This window comes from Zea mays, chromosome 3, assembly GCF_902167145.1.
Source record: "Zea mays cultivar B73 chromosome 3, Zm-B73-REFERENCE-NAM-5.0, whole genome shotgun sequence".
Lineage (NCBI taxonomy): Eukaryota > Viridiplantae > Streptophyta > Magnoliopsida > Poales > Poaceae > Zea > Zea mays.
The window spans coordinates 7,005,463-7,026,502 of NC_050098.1; the positions used below are offsets into that span (position 1 = coordinate 7,005,463).

General features: G+C 46.3%; 1 protein-coding gene and 1 long non-coding RNA gene across 5 annotated transcripts; one reads left to right on the forward strand and one right to left on the reverse strand.

The window, feature by feature from the left end:
* The first annotated feature begins 3,919 nt into the window (after positions 1-3,919).
* Positions 3,920-8,356, forward strand: LOC100192075 (hexokinase1). Of its 4 annotated transcripts, none has more exons than XM_008673841.4 (10): positions 3,920-4,809; positions 5,268-5,490; positions 5,967-6,117; positions 6,192-6,374; positions 6,598-6,672; positions 6,759-6,914; positions 7,010-7,135; positions 7,218-7,348; positions 7,573-7,654; positions 7,734-8,356. In XM_008673841.4, the coding sequence occupies exons 2-10, from the start codon at positions 5,303-5,305 to the stop codon at positions 8,178-8,180; spliced, it is 1,539 nt and encodes a 512-aa protein (XP_008672063.1). In that variant the 5' UTR covers positions 3,920-4,809; positions 5,268-5,302; the 3' UTR covers positions 8,181-8,356. The 4 variants fall into 4 exon arrangements, with proteins under 4 accessions (XP_008672063.1, XP_008672064.1, XP_008672065.1 ...); XM_008673842.4 differs by having other exon boundaries at positions 4,371-4,717; XM_008673843.3 differs by having other exon boundaries at positions 4,491-4,717; positions 7,037-7,135.
* Positions 8,357-11,587: 3,231 nt separating this feature from the next.
* Positions 11,588-18,747, reverse strand: LOC103649640 (uncharacterized). The gene is made up of 3 exons (XR_002268295.1): positions 18,653-18,747; positions 17,033-17,228; positions 11,588-11,953 (listed from the first exon to the last, which is right to left on the reverse strand). It is a non-coding gene; the product is annotated as an uncharacterized lncRNA (long non-coding RNA).
* Positions 18,748-21,040: the final 2,293 nt, after the last annotated feature.

A 21,040-nucleotide genomic window follows, 5' to 3' on the forward strand; every position in this document is an offset into this window, starting at 1 on the left:
TGGCTTCTGGCACCACCGTCTGGCGTAGACTTGCAGATCTAGCCTTCACGAGATGGCACAAACGCTTTGATAACTATGCAACATGAATAAGCAAACATACAAGCCAGCAAGTATATCAACAAATATTTAGTATAGTGGTCAGAATGGTGATATATGGATGGGTAGAGTCTTGAGCAGAATCTATGTCATGTGGTGTTGTGGTATTACTGGTGGTGGAGTGGGGTGCCTACCAGGAGAGTGGATTGTAGGCGAAGCGACACTATGCTCGTAGCCGGCAGAGCAGGGTAACTAAGTGGGTGGGGTGTTTGCCTTGGCTGAGGGTGTTGAGTGTGTGGAGAGGGAGAGGGTAGCTGGATATATTTATAGCTGGGTATCTGTGGTTTTAGTACAGTAGAATTCACTGTTGGTGAGAATAGTGGCGAATGAATTGTCTGACTTAGTCTGGACAGGGAAATTATAAGCAGAATATGGGACAAGAGCATTTTGGGAGTTTTCTGGAATATGAATCATGCTTAAGGGATGACTTGGTTGGATAGGGAATAATTTGATAAGAATTTAGAAACAAGAATTATTGGAATATGAGTTTGGAAGCCTGGTTCGAAAGAATCTCAAAGTTAAGCGTGCTCAACTTGGAGAAATCTAGGATGGGTGATCAGATGGGAAGTTCTTACTGGAAGGAAAATCACAGTCACTAGAGTTCGTATGACTGGAATATTGGTCTGACAGGTCTTAGGTGAGCTGGACAACATGATGGATAAGAGTTGAATATTTGGGTGATCGGATGATCGATGAATAGTAACGATAAATAGCATCGATGAATAGTTCGTATGAACGAACGATGAACGGTGAATAGTGACTATAAACGAACGATGAATGATGAATAGGGACTATGAACGAACGATGAACGATGAATAGGAACTATGAACGAATGATGAACGATGAATATGGATGATGAACGAACGATGAACGATGAATAGGGACTATGAACGAATGATGAACAATGAATAGGGACTATGAACGATGGATAGGGACTATGAACGAACGATGGATGATGAATAGGGACTATGAACGAACGGAGGAACGGTCGAATGATCGGACGAACGAACGATCGGAATTTCGGTAGCATAACGACTGAACAAAGATTATTTGGACGAACGAACAGTCGAACGATCGAGCGAACGAACGAACGAACCATGAACGATCGGACGAACGAACGAACAAACTAAGAACAGGTGGACGAACGATCGAATGAATGACCGAACGATCCTTGTGCTTGTGTTGTGCTTGTGTGGGAGTGGGAGTGGGGGAGAGAGTTGCCATGAATTGGCTTGGGGTGGCTTGATGGGAGGCCCTTGCCCCTCTATTTATAGGCAAGGTGGGGGATTACGGGGAGGAGGCGAGGATTATTAGTGGGAGGATACGAGGATTAGTGGGAGATAAGCATGTAGTAGTCATGTATAAGTGAAATTAGCTTGTAGAGCTCAATGTATGACACCGGGGGCGTACGTATACGTATGAGCATGAGGAAAATTATGAAGAAAATATTTGTAGGGACTTTAAAAATGATTCTGAAGGTATTTATCAGGAAGAAAATATTTGGAGAATTATCGGTGGAATATTTGGGCAGTATTTCTGGAAAGAATGAGGGGAATCACTGGGGAAATATTTGTAGGATATTTTGAGGAGGATTTCTGGAGAGAATATAGACCACTATATTTTCTTTGTTGAGATCAACTGGCAAACAAACATTTTGAAATGAAATTTAAAATTCATTTTGAATTTAGAGCGAGTTTGAGAATTTTTCAAGATTTGAATTTTTGGGGTGATACATTAATGCTCATGTATATATACATCACAATTTGGACACACAAATAAATAAATGGATGAATACATAACATATTGTTTCTATGGATTATTATTTTTGATAAGTGATGAAGATGTGTTCTCCATGACCTTCATCTAAAGATCATTATACCCGAAAGAAGATAATGACCCAAAGGACGAAGGTCCTTTATCTTTAACAATTGTGTTGCCTTGTTCTTGATCCACAACATTTGAGAACAAGTAACCAACATCATCTAAGCCACACTTTCAACTAAAGCAAAACATTGCATAAGACAAAGTGAGGTGGATCCTCACGCTCTCATGCTCTCGAGCACAAGCCAAGAAAGCCTAAGTTTCGTCCTTACATCCCTAACTCACCTTTCATTATGAGTTAGAGAAGGCTTGCGCTTGGCACGCATGGCTTATGCACCTCTCCAAGTAAGTTTGTTTGGTTTGCTTCACCTTAGCTTTTACCATTGGGGTATCCCTTTACTATAATAGTTGCATCCCTTTCACAATGCTCATGTTTACGATCAATCTTTTTACATTGTAACCCTCAAACCTATTTAATTAATACCTTACAAGTAATGTCAATTTCCCCCGAATTAATTATAGAAAGTTGCCCATGCTACTTTGACTCTCGTCCTATGTTTGTAAAGCCTTTACCTAGGACAATACCCTCTCGACTAGTCTTCTGAGTTCCCAACACTCTAAACGTGCCGTAAGCCTTTGAAATAATAAGCAACTCTAATGATTACCCATCTATCAATTGAATGGGAGTGCTTACGATAACAACTAAAACATCTCGAGCGTGGTGACCATCTAATGGTGCAACACACAATCCACTAGAAGACCAATGACACATCGCCATGCAAACATGACATATCCATGCTTCACCCAACATATTTTATGTATCATTCCTCCTCACTCATTCTACTCCCTAGCTACTTCCTAAAAAAGTGTCTCCTATACTTAGGCAGGTTTTCCTATACAAGGGATTACTTATCGAGCCTCTCTTATAGAAATGCTCGTTAAGATCCTATTCATATTAGTAAATCACTTAGTAATCACATCTTCGATGTATGTAGCAGGTCTTGTTATCTAAATGCATGCAATCAATTTGTATACTTGAAATCAGATTACATAAAGATGGTTGTTTTGTTTGACATATAACCGTTGTAGACTCAAGATGAGAAGATCAAGAAAAGAGAAGGGTAAAGAATGTCATATATCTCAAGAGCTAGATAATTTTCTGATAAACAAGTTGGAATTGCCTCAGCAAAAATGGATGGAATTGGACCAAAAAAGTTATTTAGTTTTGTTGTTGATTATACATCAGTGGAAACATCAAGATTCATGAGTCAACCAAGTATCACATTGACCAAATTGAACAAACGATAGATCAAGGTTGTGTTCATTGAGAATGTAATACGGGAGAATGAACATACATTAAACAGTAAATTTCTATTTCCTTTTATAGCAAAAAATCATGTACTAATGCAGAACAAACAAGATGTTCACACACGTTCATTTACTTCTCGTGACTAATCTCATAGGCTACACACAATTGCTCTATAGTGACAAAAATGTGATGCTCTAAGTGTCATGCTCATGTGTGGATGGTTGGAAAGATGACATTACTTGTGCATGATTGGTACGAGAGGTTGTCGAGTGTTATGCTAATGCGAGACGAGTCACACGTTAACGTGCTCCTTTTAGCTCTTACCAGCATTCATTGTCACTTTAGTCACCACGTGAGGTGCACGCCTGATGATGCATGCAAGACTTATCCTCTTCCACTCTCCGATATAGCTATGGAAAGGCGAGACCCACGATGTTCTCTAGTCGTGACATCGATCTTGTTGGTTTCCCCCTCCACTAACCTAGCCAAAGGTCGAAGTGTTCAAGTAGGTATATGTTCTATAATGGAGTCAATGGTGGCATTTTTTGGCAGGTTGTTGTCCCTCCAAACCGCTGACGCCATCCTGCGTGTCATAGCCTATGCAATGATATCCTTATGGGGTACGTTTCTTCCCACAAGTTTGGTTGCTAGTTTTATTTATTTTTCTATGTGTGTGGGTGGGTGGGTGGGTGGGGGGGTATTGCTACCTTGTCGATGTGGGTTTCTAATGTCTGTTACCCGGCCATTAGAACTTGAATGTATCAATTACTTCTTTTCTTAGCAAGAAAGGGACCTTGCCAAAGGCCATTCAACATGTGTTGTTGATGATGATTCTATCACCTTATATGATTGGAATTTGAAGGCGTCGGTCACTTCTTTCCCTAATTTGCAAGGCAATGTCCTTGCCTATTGTTCATGGATGCGGAGACACATCCTTAACATCGTATGTCCATCTCGAGTACTTTACTCTGATCAGCTTCGACAAGGCTATATCATTCATTCTAGGTTTGAAGGAGGGTGAAAGAGAAGTTTCAAAACCTGCAAGGACTTTGTTTCTTAGTCTCAGTGGGTCTTCCTGTATCGGGTTGTTTGCGTAAGTTAAATAGTGCATTAATATTAATATCAGTCCAACTCCAACGAAGTTTCCTTTAAGAAAACAAAATCCTACGCGGGCGCATGCAGTAATCGGATATACACGTACTTGGATAGTTGGATGGCAGTTGGCAATAAAAGGCGTGCATGACACGTTCGCTGTGTACAGGCTAAGCCATCTGTCATCGCTCTTAACCCCACGTAGCAGCAATCCAACGCGCCCACCTCCGTCCATAAATCCACAAGGCCCCCGGAGTCTCTGCCCAGCGGGCCCGGCAGTCCCACAAGATCACAGCACATACGCTTCCTCCATTCCACTCGGCCGCGACCGCGACCGCGACGGCGAGCGAGGGGCCGAGGTGGGACGCCGCGCCGCTTCTGCAGAAAGAAAAAGGCCAGGTGAGGTGCTCGACGCGGGAGCGGGACCGGAGTAGCGCCAGCGTCCCATTCCCGGCCAACCTCCCTGTTCATCTCCATGCCGACCTGACTCGGTATGATAAGATCCATGTGATCCAGAGCCTGATCCGAACACGATCCCTTTCTCCCCTTTCCCTGCGTAGTGCGGAGCTCCAGTGAAGGAACCAAACAGCGCAACACACGAACACACCAGGCGGCAGGCTCCACCCCGTCCTTTTCCTGCCTTTTCCCCCCGTCGAGTTAATCCATCCAGTCGCCAAAAGCTTTGCTAAATTTCACGTGTCTCGCCTCGAGTCGTCCCTAATCCGACGATGCCTTGTTCTACTCCTAAAAAAACCCAAATATCCTGACTTTCTCTTGCTGCTAGCCTCCCTTTTCCCTTCTCCCTTAATCGCACTGTTGGAAGCTCTTCGCTGTCACCCCCACCCACCTCCGGCGCTCTTTTTTAGCATTTTCCTTGGGCTCTGGACTCCAAAATCCCAGCCTTTTGTTTGCTTCTCTGTCTCCTGCTGATTGGTGTCCCCGGGTCCAGGACTCTTGATTTGCTCCTCGCGGGGGTTCGGTCCCATGGCGGCAGCTGCGCTGGCAATGGCAGAGCAGGTGGTGGCCGAGCTCCGAGTGAGGTGTGAGACGCCGCCGTCGATGCTGCGCGAGGTGGCCGTGGAGATGGCCCGCGAGATGGGCGCGGGGCTGGAGAAGGACGGCGGGAGCAGGGTCAAGATGCTCCTCTCCTACGTCGATAAGCTCCCCACAGGGTTCGTGCTTCTGAACCTGTCTTTCTTGCTCTGTTTGTATGATGATCAGAGGATGATTTTGCGTCCTGTTGCTTGTTTGGTAGTCCTAACAATAACAGGATGGTGTAAAGACCTCGTTCAGGAAACAGTATTTTGTAGAAAGTCGTGATGTGTTCCTTCCATGCTCGGCATCACTATTATTGAGAGGATATAGCATATCAACATGTTTCTGTTTTTTTATTCTTTTTGGTAATAATTTATATGACTGGATTTGAGAACGATGTATCTATGGAATGAATTTGGCCATCATATGCAATAGATTCTACGTCTGAATCTGATAGCATAAAAGGACTATCCAACTGTACAGTGATTTATGTGAGCTTCAAGCTACCTGATGCATATAGACATAATCTAAGGATAATTGTTGTAAAGAGGCAGGCAAATCCATCTGCCTTGAGCACACCGTTACAGTATTTTACTTGTACCACTGACTTCAGGAGAGAGGAAGGATTATTCTATGGATTGGACCTAGGAGGAACGAATTTCCGCGTCTTGAAAGTGCAACTAGGTGGGAATGCGAAGCATGTCGTTGACCGTGACTCCAGAGAAGTCGGCATTCCGCCACATCTGATGTCAGGGAGCTCCTCGGTAAGTATAGCCGTCAAGAATTCAGTTAATGCGGTTTGTTTTTAATCTGACAGTATGCTTTTACAACATCCTAGGAGCTTTTTGGTTTCATTGCTTCTGAATTGGCCAAGTTTGTTGACGATGATGAGAAGTGCGCTAACATTTCGAATGGCAAGAAGCGAGAAATAGGGTTCACGTTTTCGTTCCCAGTGAAGCAGCGTTCTGTAGCTTCCGGTACGCTTGTCAAGTGGACAAAGGCATTTTCCATTAATGATGCTGTAAGTCTTGATGTGCCCATATGCCAAACTTGTCTGTGTTCAACGTGAAAGGTTTTGTTAACTGAAGCTTCTCGAAGATCTTGTATTGCTACCCCATTTATGATCATAGTGATCTTTATCCTGAAGCTATTTTTAGTAACAATGTTTTATTGGATCAAGTGTACGCACTGAAATGGTTTCTTATTGAAAACGCTCCGTTAAATTGATGTTTGTATGGAATCAGGTAGGCGAAGATGTGGTGGCTGAACTGCAAACAGCCATGGAGAAGCAAGGTCTGGACATGCATGTAGCTGCATTGGTGAGTGTTGTCAACATATTTTTTTTTATACTCCATCAGTCTTGGATAAGCAACTTGTGGTTTCAGCAGACCTTGTGATGAAACAGATTAATGATGCTGTTGGGACGCTGGCGGGAGCAAGGTACTATGACAAAGATGTTGTCGCTGGTGTAATATTTGGCACTGGCACAAACGCAGCATATGTTGAGAAGGCAAATGCTATTCCAAAATGGGAGGGTGAGCTGCCCCATTCAGGAGACATGGTAAGATTCGAGCCTTGGAGACCACATTGTTTTTTACTAAATCTAGCAGTACTCAGAGAATGATTGCAGGTTGGGCTGTGCTAATTTTTATTTAGAAAAAAAACGATTTTGCTGTACTTCAGGTCATCAACATGGAATGGGGTAACTTCTTCTCATCTCATCTCCCCATCACTGAATATGATCAAGAATTAGATAAGGAGAGCTTAAATCCAGGAGAACAGGCAAGTTTGTGTATAGAAGATACATGCTGCTGTTCATACTGTTGGTTTCTCATGTTGTTGTCTCGCTATCGACTTCTTTCAGATTTACGAGAAGTTAACGTCAGGAATGTATTTAGGTGAAATTGTAAGGAGGGTGCTCCTTAAAATATCATTGCAGTCCGCCATTTTTGGTGATATTGACCACACTAAGCTTCAAACCCATTTCCTTCTGCGGTATGTGTCAGCTTGGCTTTTTTTGTAGCTGCACTCTTTATGTTAAAATCTGGAACAAGGTTGCGAAGCATTGGCTTCAAAATTTAAATTACATGCTTATGTAGGCCGTTCATCATGTTTTATGATTTAATTGAACAGATCATTGTGGAGTGTAGCAACAAAAAATGTCAAATTCAATTCAAGCTTGGCTTGTGCTAATAAATCTAGGTCTATGTGGTTCACAGGACTCCACATATTTCAGCAATGCACCATGACGAAACATCTGATCTGAAGATTGTGGCCGAAAATTTTGAAGAAAACCTAGAGGTACGTCGGCATTGTGACCATGTGCTTTGTCATGTCATACAGAGGTATACCTGAGCTGGTTTGATGATGTCTACTGCAGATTACAGGCACATCCTTGGAGGCTCGTAAGCTGGTCGTTGAAATCTGTGACATTGTGGCGACAAGAGCAGCCCGGCTGGCTGCTGCGGGGCTTGCAGGGATCCTCATGAAGATCGGGAGAGATCACAGCGTCGAGGACCAACGGTCAGTCATCGCCATCGACGGAGGACTGTTCGAGCACTACACCAAATTCCGCCGGTGCTTGGAGACCACACTGGGTGAGCTGCTAGGAGACGAGGCGTCCAAGGCGGTGGCCATCAAGCATGCCGACGACGGTTCAGGAATAGGTGCTGCCCTGATTGCAGCTTCACAGTCTCAGTACAAAAACGACTTAGTGGCCGTCAAGCATGCAGATGACGGTTCAGGAGTCAAGTATGCAGAAGACAAGCGTGCAGATGACGGATCAGAAATAGGTGCTGCCCTGATTGCTGCCTCGCAATCTCAGTAGAGAGATGTCCGAGTGGTATAGAGGTAGCAAGTAGCTATGATTTGTTTCCAACGTCTTAACTGTCCAGCGTCTGCAGTTTAGCATGCTAGAGCTGGATGCGATCTGTAACCAAAACCAGGCTTGGCCAACTGGCTGTTCATAATTCCAATAACAGCAGGGTTGCAGATGTCTCCTAACCCCCTACGATCTTAAAAACTTTTGAATGTTTAACCATCAGAGCTTCTTCTATGCACTGAACCATCGGCTGTTAGACTTGTGAACAAGGTAGTTTCTATGTCATCTTTCTCATCCTTACCAAAGCTCCACAAACGAGGCCGTGTAAGAGCTAATACGATGGTGAGGAAGAGGATTTGGAAACGGATTTTGCACAGCGGTCACAGATACAGAAAGATCAATGGAGTTATCTTCGTTGACAACACCTCTGCGAACGTAAGTGTCCCTGGGCAAATCTTTATCCGTTGGAGCTGACGCGACTACACGAGCCCTTGGATCTGGCAACTGGTGGTTCCAAAAGCTTCGGGGGCAGTCTCAGGCATCCCCAAGTCCCCCCCTGTATATCTTTGCATTTACACGCTACGGCTGGATATTGGCAATTGCATAGCGTTGTGCATGTTCATAGCTCTAGCAAGGGAACTGTGTCCATTCATGATTAACGACCGGAATACTTCAATGTTGCTGTAATCTTGTAGTGCGTCAGCAGTACTTGCATTAGTTGCACGTAGATGCATTAGTCTATCGCGTGTGTTACTGCATGGCATATTTGTTTTAGTGTAGATCACGGCGAGCTGGAGACTGCATGGCATATTTGTTTTAGCGTAGATCACGGCGAGCTGGAGACTGCACAGTCTGCGTCGTGACCGCGTCGTTCGGGTATTCGCCGCCACCACCTGTACCGCTGTACGCCGTGCATGTCGCACGGGCCACCGAAAGATGAGGGGCTTCGTGCAGCTACGGGGAGTGGCGGGGAAGTCGGATCACTCCGTGTAATAAGACTATGTTAATGCATCAGAAAACGGCGCGCGAGTTGCAACCCAAAAACACCTCTGTCTCAGCGTTCGTCCGTCGGCTCTGGTGATCGCGCTCTGTCGTCGCGCTGCCACAGTTCGTGCTCATCGCTGGCCACCGTGTTTCGGTTCCAACATTCCGGTATCAGAGCCGTGGTTGTATGCACTACGACAGGTCGGTATCTCCTCCACAAGAACCGGCGAAGAAGAAGTGCGTCCTCACTCGACGACAACTGTCGAACACCATGACTTCAACGTCGACCACCGGCAGCGGCGTGAAGGAGAGCTCACTAATGTGGCCACTTCTCGGCCACGATAACTACTCCGAGTGGGCGATGTTGATGCAGTGCAACCTTGAAGCGATGGAGATCTGGGATGTGATTGATCCCGGGATCAATCCCAAGCGAGCGCACGATCGCCAAGCCATGAGCGCGCTCCTGCGCTCGGTGCCGAAGGAGATGTGACAGTCGCTCGGCGCCCGGGCGACAGTGAAGGAGGCGTGGGAGGCGGTGAAGTTAATGAGGCTCGGCGCCGATCGGGTGAAGGAGGTGAACGCCCAGAAGATGCTCCAAGAGTTCGAGAACATCAAGTTCAAGGACGGAGAATCGGTCGAAGTTTTCAGGATGCGAATCACCAACCTCGTCGGCAACCTTCGAGCACTTGGCGAGGTCATGGAAGATATCCGCGTCGTCAAGAAGTTCCTGCGGGTGGTTCCGGCGCGCTTCACCCAGGTAGTTGTCACGATTGAAATGTTCTGTGATCTCAAGCAACTCTCGGTGGACGAACTGGTGGGGCGTCTGCGTGCGGCCGAGGATCGATTCGACGACAAGGTCGAACACCTCGTTGATAAGGCAGGACGGCTCCTTCTCACCGAGGAGGACTGGCTTGAGAAGAACAAACACCGTCTGCGTTCAGGCTACAAGGACGGTGGTGGTGACTCTGACGCTGGCTCCTCGAAAGGCAAGTCGCCGGCACACCACGACGGGAATGCCTCTGGACCGGTCAAGCTGACCTCCCAGGGCACTCTGCGGCGTAAAGGACGGTGCCGCAACCGTGGGATCTACGGTCACTGGGTTGAGGACTACAAACGCCCAAAGAGGGGGAAGAAGGAGACACCGACGCCTGAGGCAAATGTGGCGATCGGTGGAACTGAACACAATGGCGCACTGATGCTGGCCACTTGTGACATTGTGCACGATGTGGTTCAGCATGTTCATCTGACAGAGAAGACTATACCAATTTCAGTTCCTGAAGGTATGTGGGTCCTTGACACTGGAGCAAGTAATCACATGACAGGTACACGGTCGTCGTTGACACAGCTTGACCAAGGTGTTCGGGGAACAGTTTGGTTTGGAGATGGGTCTGTCGTCAGAATACAAGGTATGGGTTCGGTTATTATGCAAGGCAGTGGTAATGGGCACAAGGTGTTAACTGATGTTTACTACATTCCTGAACTAAGAACCAACATAGTCAGTTTGGGTCAATTAGAAGAAAAAGGCTTTAAGTTTGGAGGTGGAAATGGAAAATTATGTGTGTATGATCAAGAACATATGCTGTTAATAGCTGCACCTAGAACTGCAAATAGGCTCTACACCATCAAATTTGGTCTGTCAGCACCTGTGTGTTTGCTGTTAAATACCAAACACAAGTCATGGCAGTGGCATGCTAGATTTGGTCACCTAAATTTCAGAGCCCTACATGATCTTAGTAGCAAAAACATGGTTGATGGCATGCAAACTGTGAAAAAGGCTGAGCAAGTATGTGATGGTTGTGTTCTTGGGAAACAGCATAGGAAACCTTTTCCAACTGTGTCAAGTTTCAGAGCTGAGAAAGGGTTAGAACTAGTTCATGCAGATTTGTGTGGTCAGATTACTCCTAAAAGTATAGGTGGTGCCTCATATTTTCTTTTAGTAGTAGATGACCATAGTAGATATATGTGGGTTGAGATGCTTAATACTAAGGATCAAGCACTAGACTGTTTCAAAAAAGTCAAGCAAAGGGCAGAAGTTGAACTGGGTGGTAGTCTGAAGGCATTGAGAACAGACAGAGGGGGAGAATTCACATCAAACCTGTTTTTAGTGTTCTGCAGTCAGTTTGGAATCAAACACTACACCACAACTCCATATTCCCCTAAGAAAAATGGGGTTGTTGAGAGGAGGAACCAGTCTGTGGTTGAAATGGCCAGGTGCCTGCTGAAATCGATGAGAGTTCCATCAATATTTTGGGGTGAGGCAGTGAGAACTGCAGTGTATCTCCTCAACAGATCACCCACAAAAGCTCTGAAAAAAAAGACTCCTTATGAAGCTTGGCATGGAAAAAAGCCCAAAGTGAGTCACCTGAGAATCTTTGGTTGTGTAGCACATGTGAAGCGTGTTGGTCCTGGAATAAATAAGCTTGCTGACAGATCCAGCAAAATGGTATTTATTGGCTATGAGTCAGGAACTAAAGCATACAGGTTCTTTGATCCAGCTACAAATAAGCTGGTAGTTAGTAGAGATGTGGTATTTGAAGAAGGGAAACCTTGGGACTGGGACAGTTCAAAGTGCAGCACAGATCAACAGGAGAATGACACTTTTATTGTTCACTATGATCTAACTGACCAAAACATGGCAACAGCTGGGGATGATAGTAACCCAACACTGTCAGACCAAAGTACAGGAGGAGAAAATTCAGTTGGCCGAAGCAGTGGAACAGGACAAGCTAATGAACCTGCTTCTCCATACACTCCAATATCAAGTATGATGCAAAATCAAGGGATGGGAACTCCATCTGTTCAACAATCAGAGAGCTCAGGGTCAGGACCAAACAGGTTCAGAACATTGACTGATTTGTTTGATGCAACTGAACAAGTGCATGACTTTTAAAAGAGAAATAGGCTCAAACCTTTTCCTATATAATTTTGGTGGTTGAATTGCCCAACACAAATAATTAGACTAACTAGTTTGCTCTAGAATATATGTTCTACAGGTGCCAAAGGTTCACAACAAACCAATACAAAGTTAAAAGAAAGGGTTCAAAAAGAAATGAGCAAAATAAACCGAAGCCTGCCCTGGTCTGGCGCACCGGACTGTCCGGTGTGTCACCGGACAGTGTCCGGTGCACCAGGGAGAATCACTCTGAACTGCTCAGCTTCGGGTTTCTAGAAAATGCTCTCCGCTATAATTCACCGGACTGTCTGGTGTGCCAGCGGGAGCAACGGCTACAGCGCAACGGTCGAGTTCAACGATCGCTGATAACGCTATAGTGCGCGGACTGCGCGCTCAGAAGTCAGAGCAGGCGCAGAAGGCGCACCGGACAGTGAACAGGACCTGTCCGGTGCACCACCGGACTGTCCGGTGGCCCAGCTGTCAGAAGCTCCAACGGTCAAACCCTAACGGTTGGGTGACGTGGCTGGCGCACCGGACAGTGTCCGGTGGCGCACCGGACTGTTCGGTGTGCCCGTCAACAGACAGCCTCCCCAACGGCCATTTTGGTGGGTGGGGCTATAAATACCCCCAACCACCACACTTCAAGGCATCCAAGTTTTCAGCCAACACATTCAATACAAGAGCTAGTGCATTCAATACAAGACACAAATAGATTGAATCAAAGCCTCTCTAAGTCCCAAATTCCACTCAAAGCAATTAGTGACTAGAGAGAGTTTTGCTCGTGTCTTTGAGCTCTTGCGCTTAGATCGCTTTTCTTCTTCCTCTTTCTTGTTCTCAAGCAACTTGTAATCAACGCAAGAGACACCAAGTTGTGGTGGTCCTTGTGAGGGGTCTAAGTGACCCGTTGATTAAGGAGAAAAGCTCACTCGGTTTAGGTGACCGTTTGAGAGAGGGAAAAGGTTGAAAGAGACCCGGTCTTTGTGACCACCTCAACGGGGAGTAGGTTTGCAAGAACCGAACCTCGGTAAAACAAATCACCGTGTCACACTCTTCATTTGCTTGTGATTTGTTTTCACCCTCTCCTTCGGACTCGATTTTATTTCTAACGCTAACCCCAACTTGTAGTGTGTGCTTAAGTTTATAATTTTCAGATTTCGCCTATTCACCCCCCCTCTAGGCGACTTTCAATTGGTACCAGAGTCTGGTACTTCATTAGAGCCTAACCGCTCAAAGTGATGTCGGGAGATCACGCCAAGAAGGAGGTCGTGACCGGCGAGAAGCCCGCCGCAAGCCACGGGAAGGCTCCATCAAGGGAGTCCGGCTCCAAAGGAAAGGGAGAATCACCTCCCCGCGTCAAGTCGCACCGGAGTGGTGACAAGAAGAAAATGAAGAAGGTGGTCTACTACGAGACCGATTCTTCGTCGCCCTCCACCTCCGGCTCCGACGCACCGTCCGTTACTTCTAAGCGCCATGAGCGCAAGAAGTTTAGTAAGACCCCCCTACACTACCCTCGCATTTCCAAACATACTCCATTACTTTTCGTCCCATTAGACAAACCACCGGTTTTTTACGGTGAAGATTATTGTATGTGGAGAGATAAAATGAGGCATCACCTAACCTCACTCCACACTAGTATTTGGGATGTTGTTGAGTTTGGAGTACAAGTACCATCCGTAGGGGATGAAGATTATGATTCGGACGAGGTTGCCCAAATACGGCACTTCAACTCCCAAGCCACTACTATACTCCTCGCCTCTCTAAGTCGAGAGGAGTATAATAAGGTGCGAGGGTTGAAGAGTGCCAAAGAGATTTGAGACGTGCTCAAGACCGCGCACGAAGGGGATGAGGTGACAAAGATCACCAAGCGGGAAACGGTCAAGGGGAGCTCGGTCGTTTTATGCTCAACCAAGGAGAGGAGCCACAAGCCATGTACAACCGGCTCAAGACCTTGGTGAATCAAGTGTGCAACCTTGGGAGCACAAAATGGGATGACCATGAGATGGTCAAGGTTATTCTAAGATCACTTGTTTTTCTTAATCCTACACAAGTTCAATTAATTCGTGGTGATCCTAGATACAAACTAATGTCTCCCGAGGAGGTTATAGAAAAGTTTGTGAGCTTTGAATTGATGATCAAAGGCTCCAAACAAATCATCGAGCGAGGCGCCACCTCAACACCCGAGGTGCAACCCGTTGCCTTCAAGGCGACGGAGGAGAAGAAAGATGAGTCTACATCAAGTAGGCTCTCCATCGACGCCTCCAAGATCGACAACGAGGAGATGGCGCTCATCATCAAGAGCTTCCGTCAAATCCTCAAGCAACGGAAGGGGAAAGACTACAAGCCCCGTTCCAAGAAAGTTTGCTACAAGTGTGGTAAGCCCGGTCACTTTATAGCAAAATGTCCTATTTCTAGTGACAGGGGCGACGACAAGAGGGGGAAGAAGGAGAAGAAGAGATACTACAAGAAGAAGGGCGGCGATGCCCATGTATGCCGGGAGTGGGACTCCGATGAGAGCTCCACCGACTCCTCCGACGAGGACACCGCCAACATCGTTGTCAACAAAGGCCTCCTCTTCCCCAACGTCGGCCACAAGTGCCTCATGGCAAATGACGGCAAAAAGAAGGTAAAATCTAGAGCCTCCACTAAATATGCAACATCTAGTGATGAGGATAACTCTAGTGATGATGAAGAAAATTTGGTTGCTCTTTTTTCCAACCTAAACATGCAACAAAAGGAAAAATTGAATGAATTAATCAGTGCTATTCATGAGAAGGATGAACTCTTGGATAGCCAAGAGGACATCCTTATTAAGGAAAACAAGAAGCATGTTAAGGTTAAAAATGCTTATGCTCAGGAAGTAGAGAAATGTGAAAAATTGACTAGTGAGCTAAGCACTTGTCATGACACCATCTCCAACCTTAGAAATGAGAATGTTAAATTAATTACTAAGGTTGATAAGTTAGATGTTTGTGATGATTCACCTGTCAAACTTAAAAATGATAATGCTAATTTGATTGCTAAAATTGACAAGTTGAATAAATCACTCTCTAGCCTTAAAATTGAGAATGAAAAATTAATTGCTAAGGCTAAAGATTTAAAAGTTTGCAATGATGTTATTTCCAATCTTAGATATGAAAATGTCATGTTACATGCTAAGATTGATGATTTAAATGTTTGCAAACCCTCTACTTCTAGTGTTGATCATGTTTCTATTTGTACTAGATGTAGAGATATTAATGTTGATGCTATTCATGATCACCTAGCTTTAATTAAACAACAAAATGATCACATAGCTCAACTTAGTGCTAAAATTAATGAGCATGCCTTAGAAAATGAAAAATTTAAATTTGCTAGAAGCATGCTCTATAGTGGGAGACACCCAGGCATTAAGGATGGTATTGGCTTCCAATAGGGAGGCAATGTTAAAATTAATGCCTCTAAGAGATTGTCTAACTTTGTTAAGGGCAAGGCTCCCATGCCTCAGGATAACGAGGGCTATATTTTATATCCTGCTGGTTATCCTGAGAATAAGATTAGGAGAATTCATGCTAAGAAGACTCATTCTGTTTCTCACCATACTTTTATTTATAAGAATGAGGCTTTTAGCTCTAGCCGTTCTACCCATGTTAAAATGCCTAAGAAGAAATATCCTATTGCATCAAATGATCATAACATTTCATTTAAGACTTTTGATGCTTCTTATGTGCTTACTAACAAATCAGGCAAAGTAGTTGCCAAATATGTTGGGGGCAAACACAAGGGGTCAAAGACTTGTGTTTGGGTACCCAAGGTGCCTGTTTCTAATGTCAAAGGATCCAAGACCGTTTGGGTACCTAAGAACAAGGCCTAAACTTGTTTTGTAGGTTTATGCATCCGGGGGCTCAAGTTGGATCATCGATAGCGGGTGCACAAACCACATGACTGGAGAGAAAAGAATGTTCTCCTCCTATGAGAAAAACTAAGATCCCCAAAGAGCTATCACATTCGGGGATGGAAATCAAGGTTTGGTCAAACTCAATTTCATTTCTAACGCTAACCCTGGCTTGTAGTGTGTGCTTAAGTTTATAATTTTCAGATTCCGCCTATTCACTCCCCCTCTAGGCGACTTTCAACTTTGAGTACAGTGGAGTGTGCATGCTGGCAGCCGATGAACCTGCATGTGTGGAGCAGGCTCTTTCACAGGACTGCTGGAAAAGAGCTATGGAGGTTGAACTGAAGTCAATTCAAGAAAGTCAGACCTGGGAGATTGCTGATCTGCCAAGGGATCACAAGGCTATAGGACTCAAATGGGTTTTCAAAGTAAAGAGGGATCCAACTGGGAATATTGTTAAGCACAAGGCTAGATTGGTAGCTAAAGGATATGCTCAAATCCAGGGGGTGGATTATGATGAGGTTTTTGCCCCTGTGGCAAGGCTAGAGACAGTGAGAATACTGTTGGCCATAGCAGCCGAAGGGGAGTGGGAAGTGCATCACATGGATGTGAAGTCTGCATTCCTGAATGGAGATCTCAGAGAAGAAGTTTATGTACTTCAACCACTAGGCTTTGTGTGTCCTGCAGCCAAAAGAAAGGTGTTAAAACTGAAGAAGGCCTTGTATGGATTGAAACAGGCTCCTCAAGCCTGGAATGCAAAACTTGATGAGGAGTTGACAAGGCTGGGTTTCAGAAGGAGTGTGGAGGAACATACTGTTTACAAACGAGGAACAGGTGTAACCTTACTTCTAGTTGGTGTCTATGTTGATGATCTCATCATTTGTGGGCCAAACAGCAATGAGATAGCTATCTTCAAGCAACAGATGATGAAAAGGTTCAATATGTGTGATCTAGGCCTATTGAGTTACTACCTAGGCATACAAGTAAAGCAGAAACCAGGGGAGATCACTATCTGTCAGAGTGCATATGCTGAAAAGATACTGGAGAATTGTGGTATGCAGGGTTGTAATCCTGTGGATACACCAATGGAGCAGCACCTAAAATTGTTACCTGGGAAGCCTGAGCTGATTTTGGATGCAACAAAATACAGAAGTCTTGTTGGTAGTTTGAGGTACTTGGTTAACACAAGACCTGATCTTGCCTTCTCAGTAGGAATGGTGAGTAGATTTATGGAAACACCAAATGCTGAGCACTGGACAGCCATCAAGCGAATTATCAGGTTTGTTGCAGGAACCATCCAATATGGCTGCAAATATTCAAAGGGAGCAAATGCAGTATTAGTTGGCTACTCATACAGTGACCATGCAGGTGATCTTGAGAGAAGAAAGAGCACAAGTGGGATTGTATTTTTCTTGGGCAACAATGTCATCACGTGGTGTTCACAGAAGCAAAGAGTGGTGTCACTGTCATCTTGCGAATCTGAATATATAGCAGCAGCTTCAGCAGCCTGTCAGGGGGTGTGGTTGAGCAGGCTATTGGGGGACCTTATGTGCACTGATGTGAAGCATTTTTGTCTCCTCATTGACAATAAATCGGCTCAAGAACTAAGCAAGAATCTAGTCTATCACGAAAGAAGCAAGCACATAGATACCAGGTATCATTACATCAGAGAATGTGTGGGAAATGGTGTTCTGGATGTGAAGCATGTCAGCTCTGAAAATCAGTTAGCAGATATACTTACGAAGCCTCTTGGCAGAATCTGGTTCACTGAATTGAGAAGACTGATCGGGGTGGTCAAGATTGGAGAGTGACAAGATTAAGGGGGAGAAATGTTGTTGTAATCTTGTAGTGCGTCAACAGTACTTGCATTAGTTGCACGTAGATGCATTAGTCTATCGCGTGTGTTACTGCATGGCATATTTGTTTTAGCGTAGATCACGGCGAGCTGGAGACTGCACAGTCTGCGTCGTGACCGCGTCGTTTGGGTATTCGCCGCCACCACCTGTACGCCGTGCATGTCGCACGGGCCACCGAAAGATGAGGGGCTTCGTGCAGCTGCGGGGAGTGGCGGGGAAGTCGGATCACTCCGTGTAATAAGACTATGTTAATGCATCAGAAATCGGTGCGCGAGTTGCAACCCAAAAACACCTCTGTCTCAACGTTCGTCCGTCGGCTCTGGTGATCGCGCTCTGTCGTCGCGCTGCCACAGTTCGTGCTCATCGCCGGCCGCCGTGTTTCGGTTCCAACATTCAGAAACCCCCTGTTGCAGGCTTCAGGAACTATGTCCATTCATAATCAACTGCAACTATGCAGCAAGGGTACCGAAACAGGTTCCAGCGATGGTTCTTGTTTCTCTTATCCAAGTGCCCAGATTCAAACCACTATGATGCGACAGCACATGCCTGTCAAACAAGATGTAACGACAACGCAATGGGCACAAATCCTGCTACTCCGCTGTTCTTTATACCTAAAAAACCAACAAAAACGAAGACGCCAAGAGGGTGCTACCTTTCTGAGTGTATCTAGGAAGTCTAAATCCTCGAGAGCACGAACAAAAGCAACCGAAGAAAACCAGCGCTGGCCCGTGTCCCCTGTTCCGCCACGCTGTTGAACAAAGCGCGGAACAGCACACAACACAGCAAGGCAAGGGAGGAAAGACCTACCCTGCCCGCCCCCCGCCGCCGCCGATCAAGAGAAAACCGCAAAAACGAAGGAAGCGAGATCACGGACCTTGAACGGAACCAGATCCGCTGAACAATGAAGCAGAGCACGAGCACGGTTTGGGGAAGAGGAAAGAACGGGGGCCGTGCAATCGAGCGCGGAAATTCGTGCATGCACCATGGGCCGCTCCCGTCTTGTACGGTTAGTTGGGCCCTTTAAACGGGCGATGGGCGAGTTCGATGCAGGAAACTGGCCCATAGTCTGGCATACAACGATCAGTCGATCAGGATTTAGGAAGCAGATGTTGATGGGATGAAAACGAAAATGAAATTTTTTTTTGTTACGAGAAATTGTTTTCTAAATTTTATTAAAATTTCGGTCTAAATAAAAACAAAACCAATTATAGAAAATAAGAAAGCTGAAATTGTTTGAGTCTCTCCCTTTTGTTTTCGAAAATTACTGTTGGAAGCCAAAAAAGGCTGTGCGGACGGTCCGGCCCTGAGGCCGGACGGTCCGCGGTTCGGACTGTCCGCAGTGGTGACGCGGACGGTCCGCGCGTGCGTAGAGTCAGTTAGGGTTCCTAGTTTCTCGCAGGATTTGTTACCTAAAACCGTGGGATTGACTCGAAAATCAGTTCGAAGCGGATCCAGACCTCCCCTTTATATAGATGAAGGGCTACGGCCGATTAAACCCCCCAACAATCGATCAAATCAAGTCTATTACTTGTTTTTACCTTATGCATTGGGAGTAGTTCTAGTCTAGCCCTAGTTTAGTATTCCAATCCCCAAATTCTTCGCTTCTCTTCGACTCTACGTCGATTAGAGGAGTCTAGGTCGGCCTGCCGAGCCTAGACAACCCCTAAAATCTCTCCTCCCCGACGGGGTCCCTCCTGGGAGCGAGATCCAGGCGCCGCCGACGACCTTTCGTCGCCCCTACGCACGCGCGGACCGTCCAGCCCCAGGGCGCGGACCGTCCGGCCGTCAGGCAGGGAACTCTAGCCCGCGCCAGGTCGCGGACCATCCGGCCCCTGGCCGCGGACCGTCCGCGCCTGTGCAGAGAGCACCGCCGCCGGTTCTTGTTGAGTGTTTGGCGCCCGAAAAAGGTGTCAACATACTTTTTGGCGACTCCGCTAGGGACTAGGTGTCTAGACGTGCTAAAAATCGGCCTATAGATGGCCGGTTCTAAGGATCACACCAAGATCTCCACCACCAACATCATCAAGCCAGCCATAGAGGCGCTCCCGGCTGATGACCAAAGACCCTTTGAAGACCTCATAATACGCGATGAGAAGGAGGTGATGCGGCAATGGAACGAACAACGCGACAAGGAAGAGGCGGAACAACTGCATAAACTCTCCGAACGACGCAAGGAGGCGGCAGAAAAGTACTTGTCACACTTCACGGTGGATCTGAAAGGGAAATGTGCCCTTGGGCCATTTCTAAGTATTTTGGTGATTGAGTGCAAACACAAGTGCATAAATGTGAAAATATGCCCAAGGATGAACAAAGTGCAAATCACAAGTTAAGGTATGTTTCTAAGCCTTAGTACATTGGTTTTGTGTACTAATATATTTGTCTAAGTGTTAGAAACAGATAGAAGAAGAGAAGAGAAGACTTGGCTGTGTACAGCCAAGGGGCTGCTTCGGTCTGGGGCACCGGACTGTCCGGTGGTGCACCGGACAGTGTCCTGTGGTGCACCGGACAGTGTCCGGTGCGCCAGGCTGCCTCGGCCGAAGAGGCCGCTCTCGGGTTATTCTCCGGCGACTTCGGCTAAAATTCACCAGACTGTCCGGTGTGCACCGGACTGTCCGGTGAGCCAACGGTCGGCCGGGCCAACGGTCGGCCGCGCGATCGGCGCGCGACACGTGGCCGAGCCAACGGTCGGAAGGAAGCACCGGACTGTCCGGTGTGCACCGGACTGTCCGGTGTGCACCGGACTGTCCGGTGTGCACCGGACTGTCCGGTGCGCCAGATCTGCAACGATCGGCAACGGTCGGCTTCGCCATTTAAGGAAACAAATCGGGCACCGGACAGTGTCCGGTGTGCACCGGACTGTCCGGTGCGCCCGACGACAGAAGGCAAGGATAGCCTTCCAGATGTGTTCTCAACGGCTCCTAGCTGACTTGGGGCTATAAAAGGGACCCCTAGGCGCATGGAGGAGGATACCAAGCATTCCTACAACTCTTCTAAGCACCAAGACATCAATCTCACGCATTCGTTTCATTGTGATAGCATATAGAGCTCTTGTGGAGTTGTGAACTCTTTGTGTTGCGTTGCGAGCTCTTGTTGCGACTTGTGTGCGTGGTGTTGCTCTGATTTTCGAGTCTTGTGTGCGTTGCTCATTCCCACCTTACTCCGTATTTCTTTGTGAACTCAATTGTAAGGGCGAGAGACTCCAAGTTGTGGAGATTCCTCGCAAACGGGAAAAGATCAAAGGAAAGAAAAACACCGTGGTATT

Coding starts and splice junctions, on each gene's coding strand:
- LOC100192075 (XM_008673841.4), top strand. CDS start 5,303: ATGGCGGCAGCTGCGCTGGCAATGGCAGAGCAGGTGGTGGCCGAGCTC. Junction 6,118..6,191: donor TGATGTCAGGGAGCTCCTCG/GTAAGTATAGCC, acceptor ACAACATCCTAG/GAGCTTTTTGGTTTCATTGC. Junction 7,655..7,733: donor ATTTTGAAGAAAACCTAGAG/GTACGTCGGCAT, acceptor TGTCTACTGCAG/ATTACAGGCACATCCTTGGA.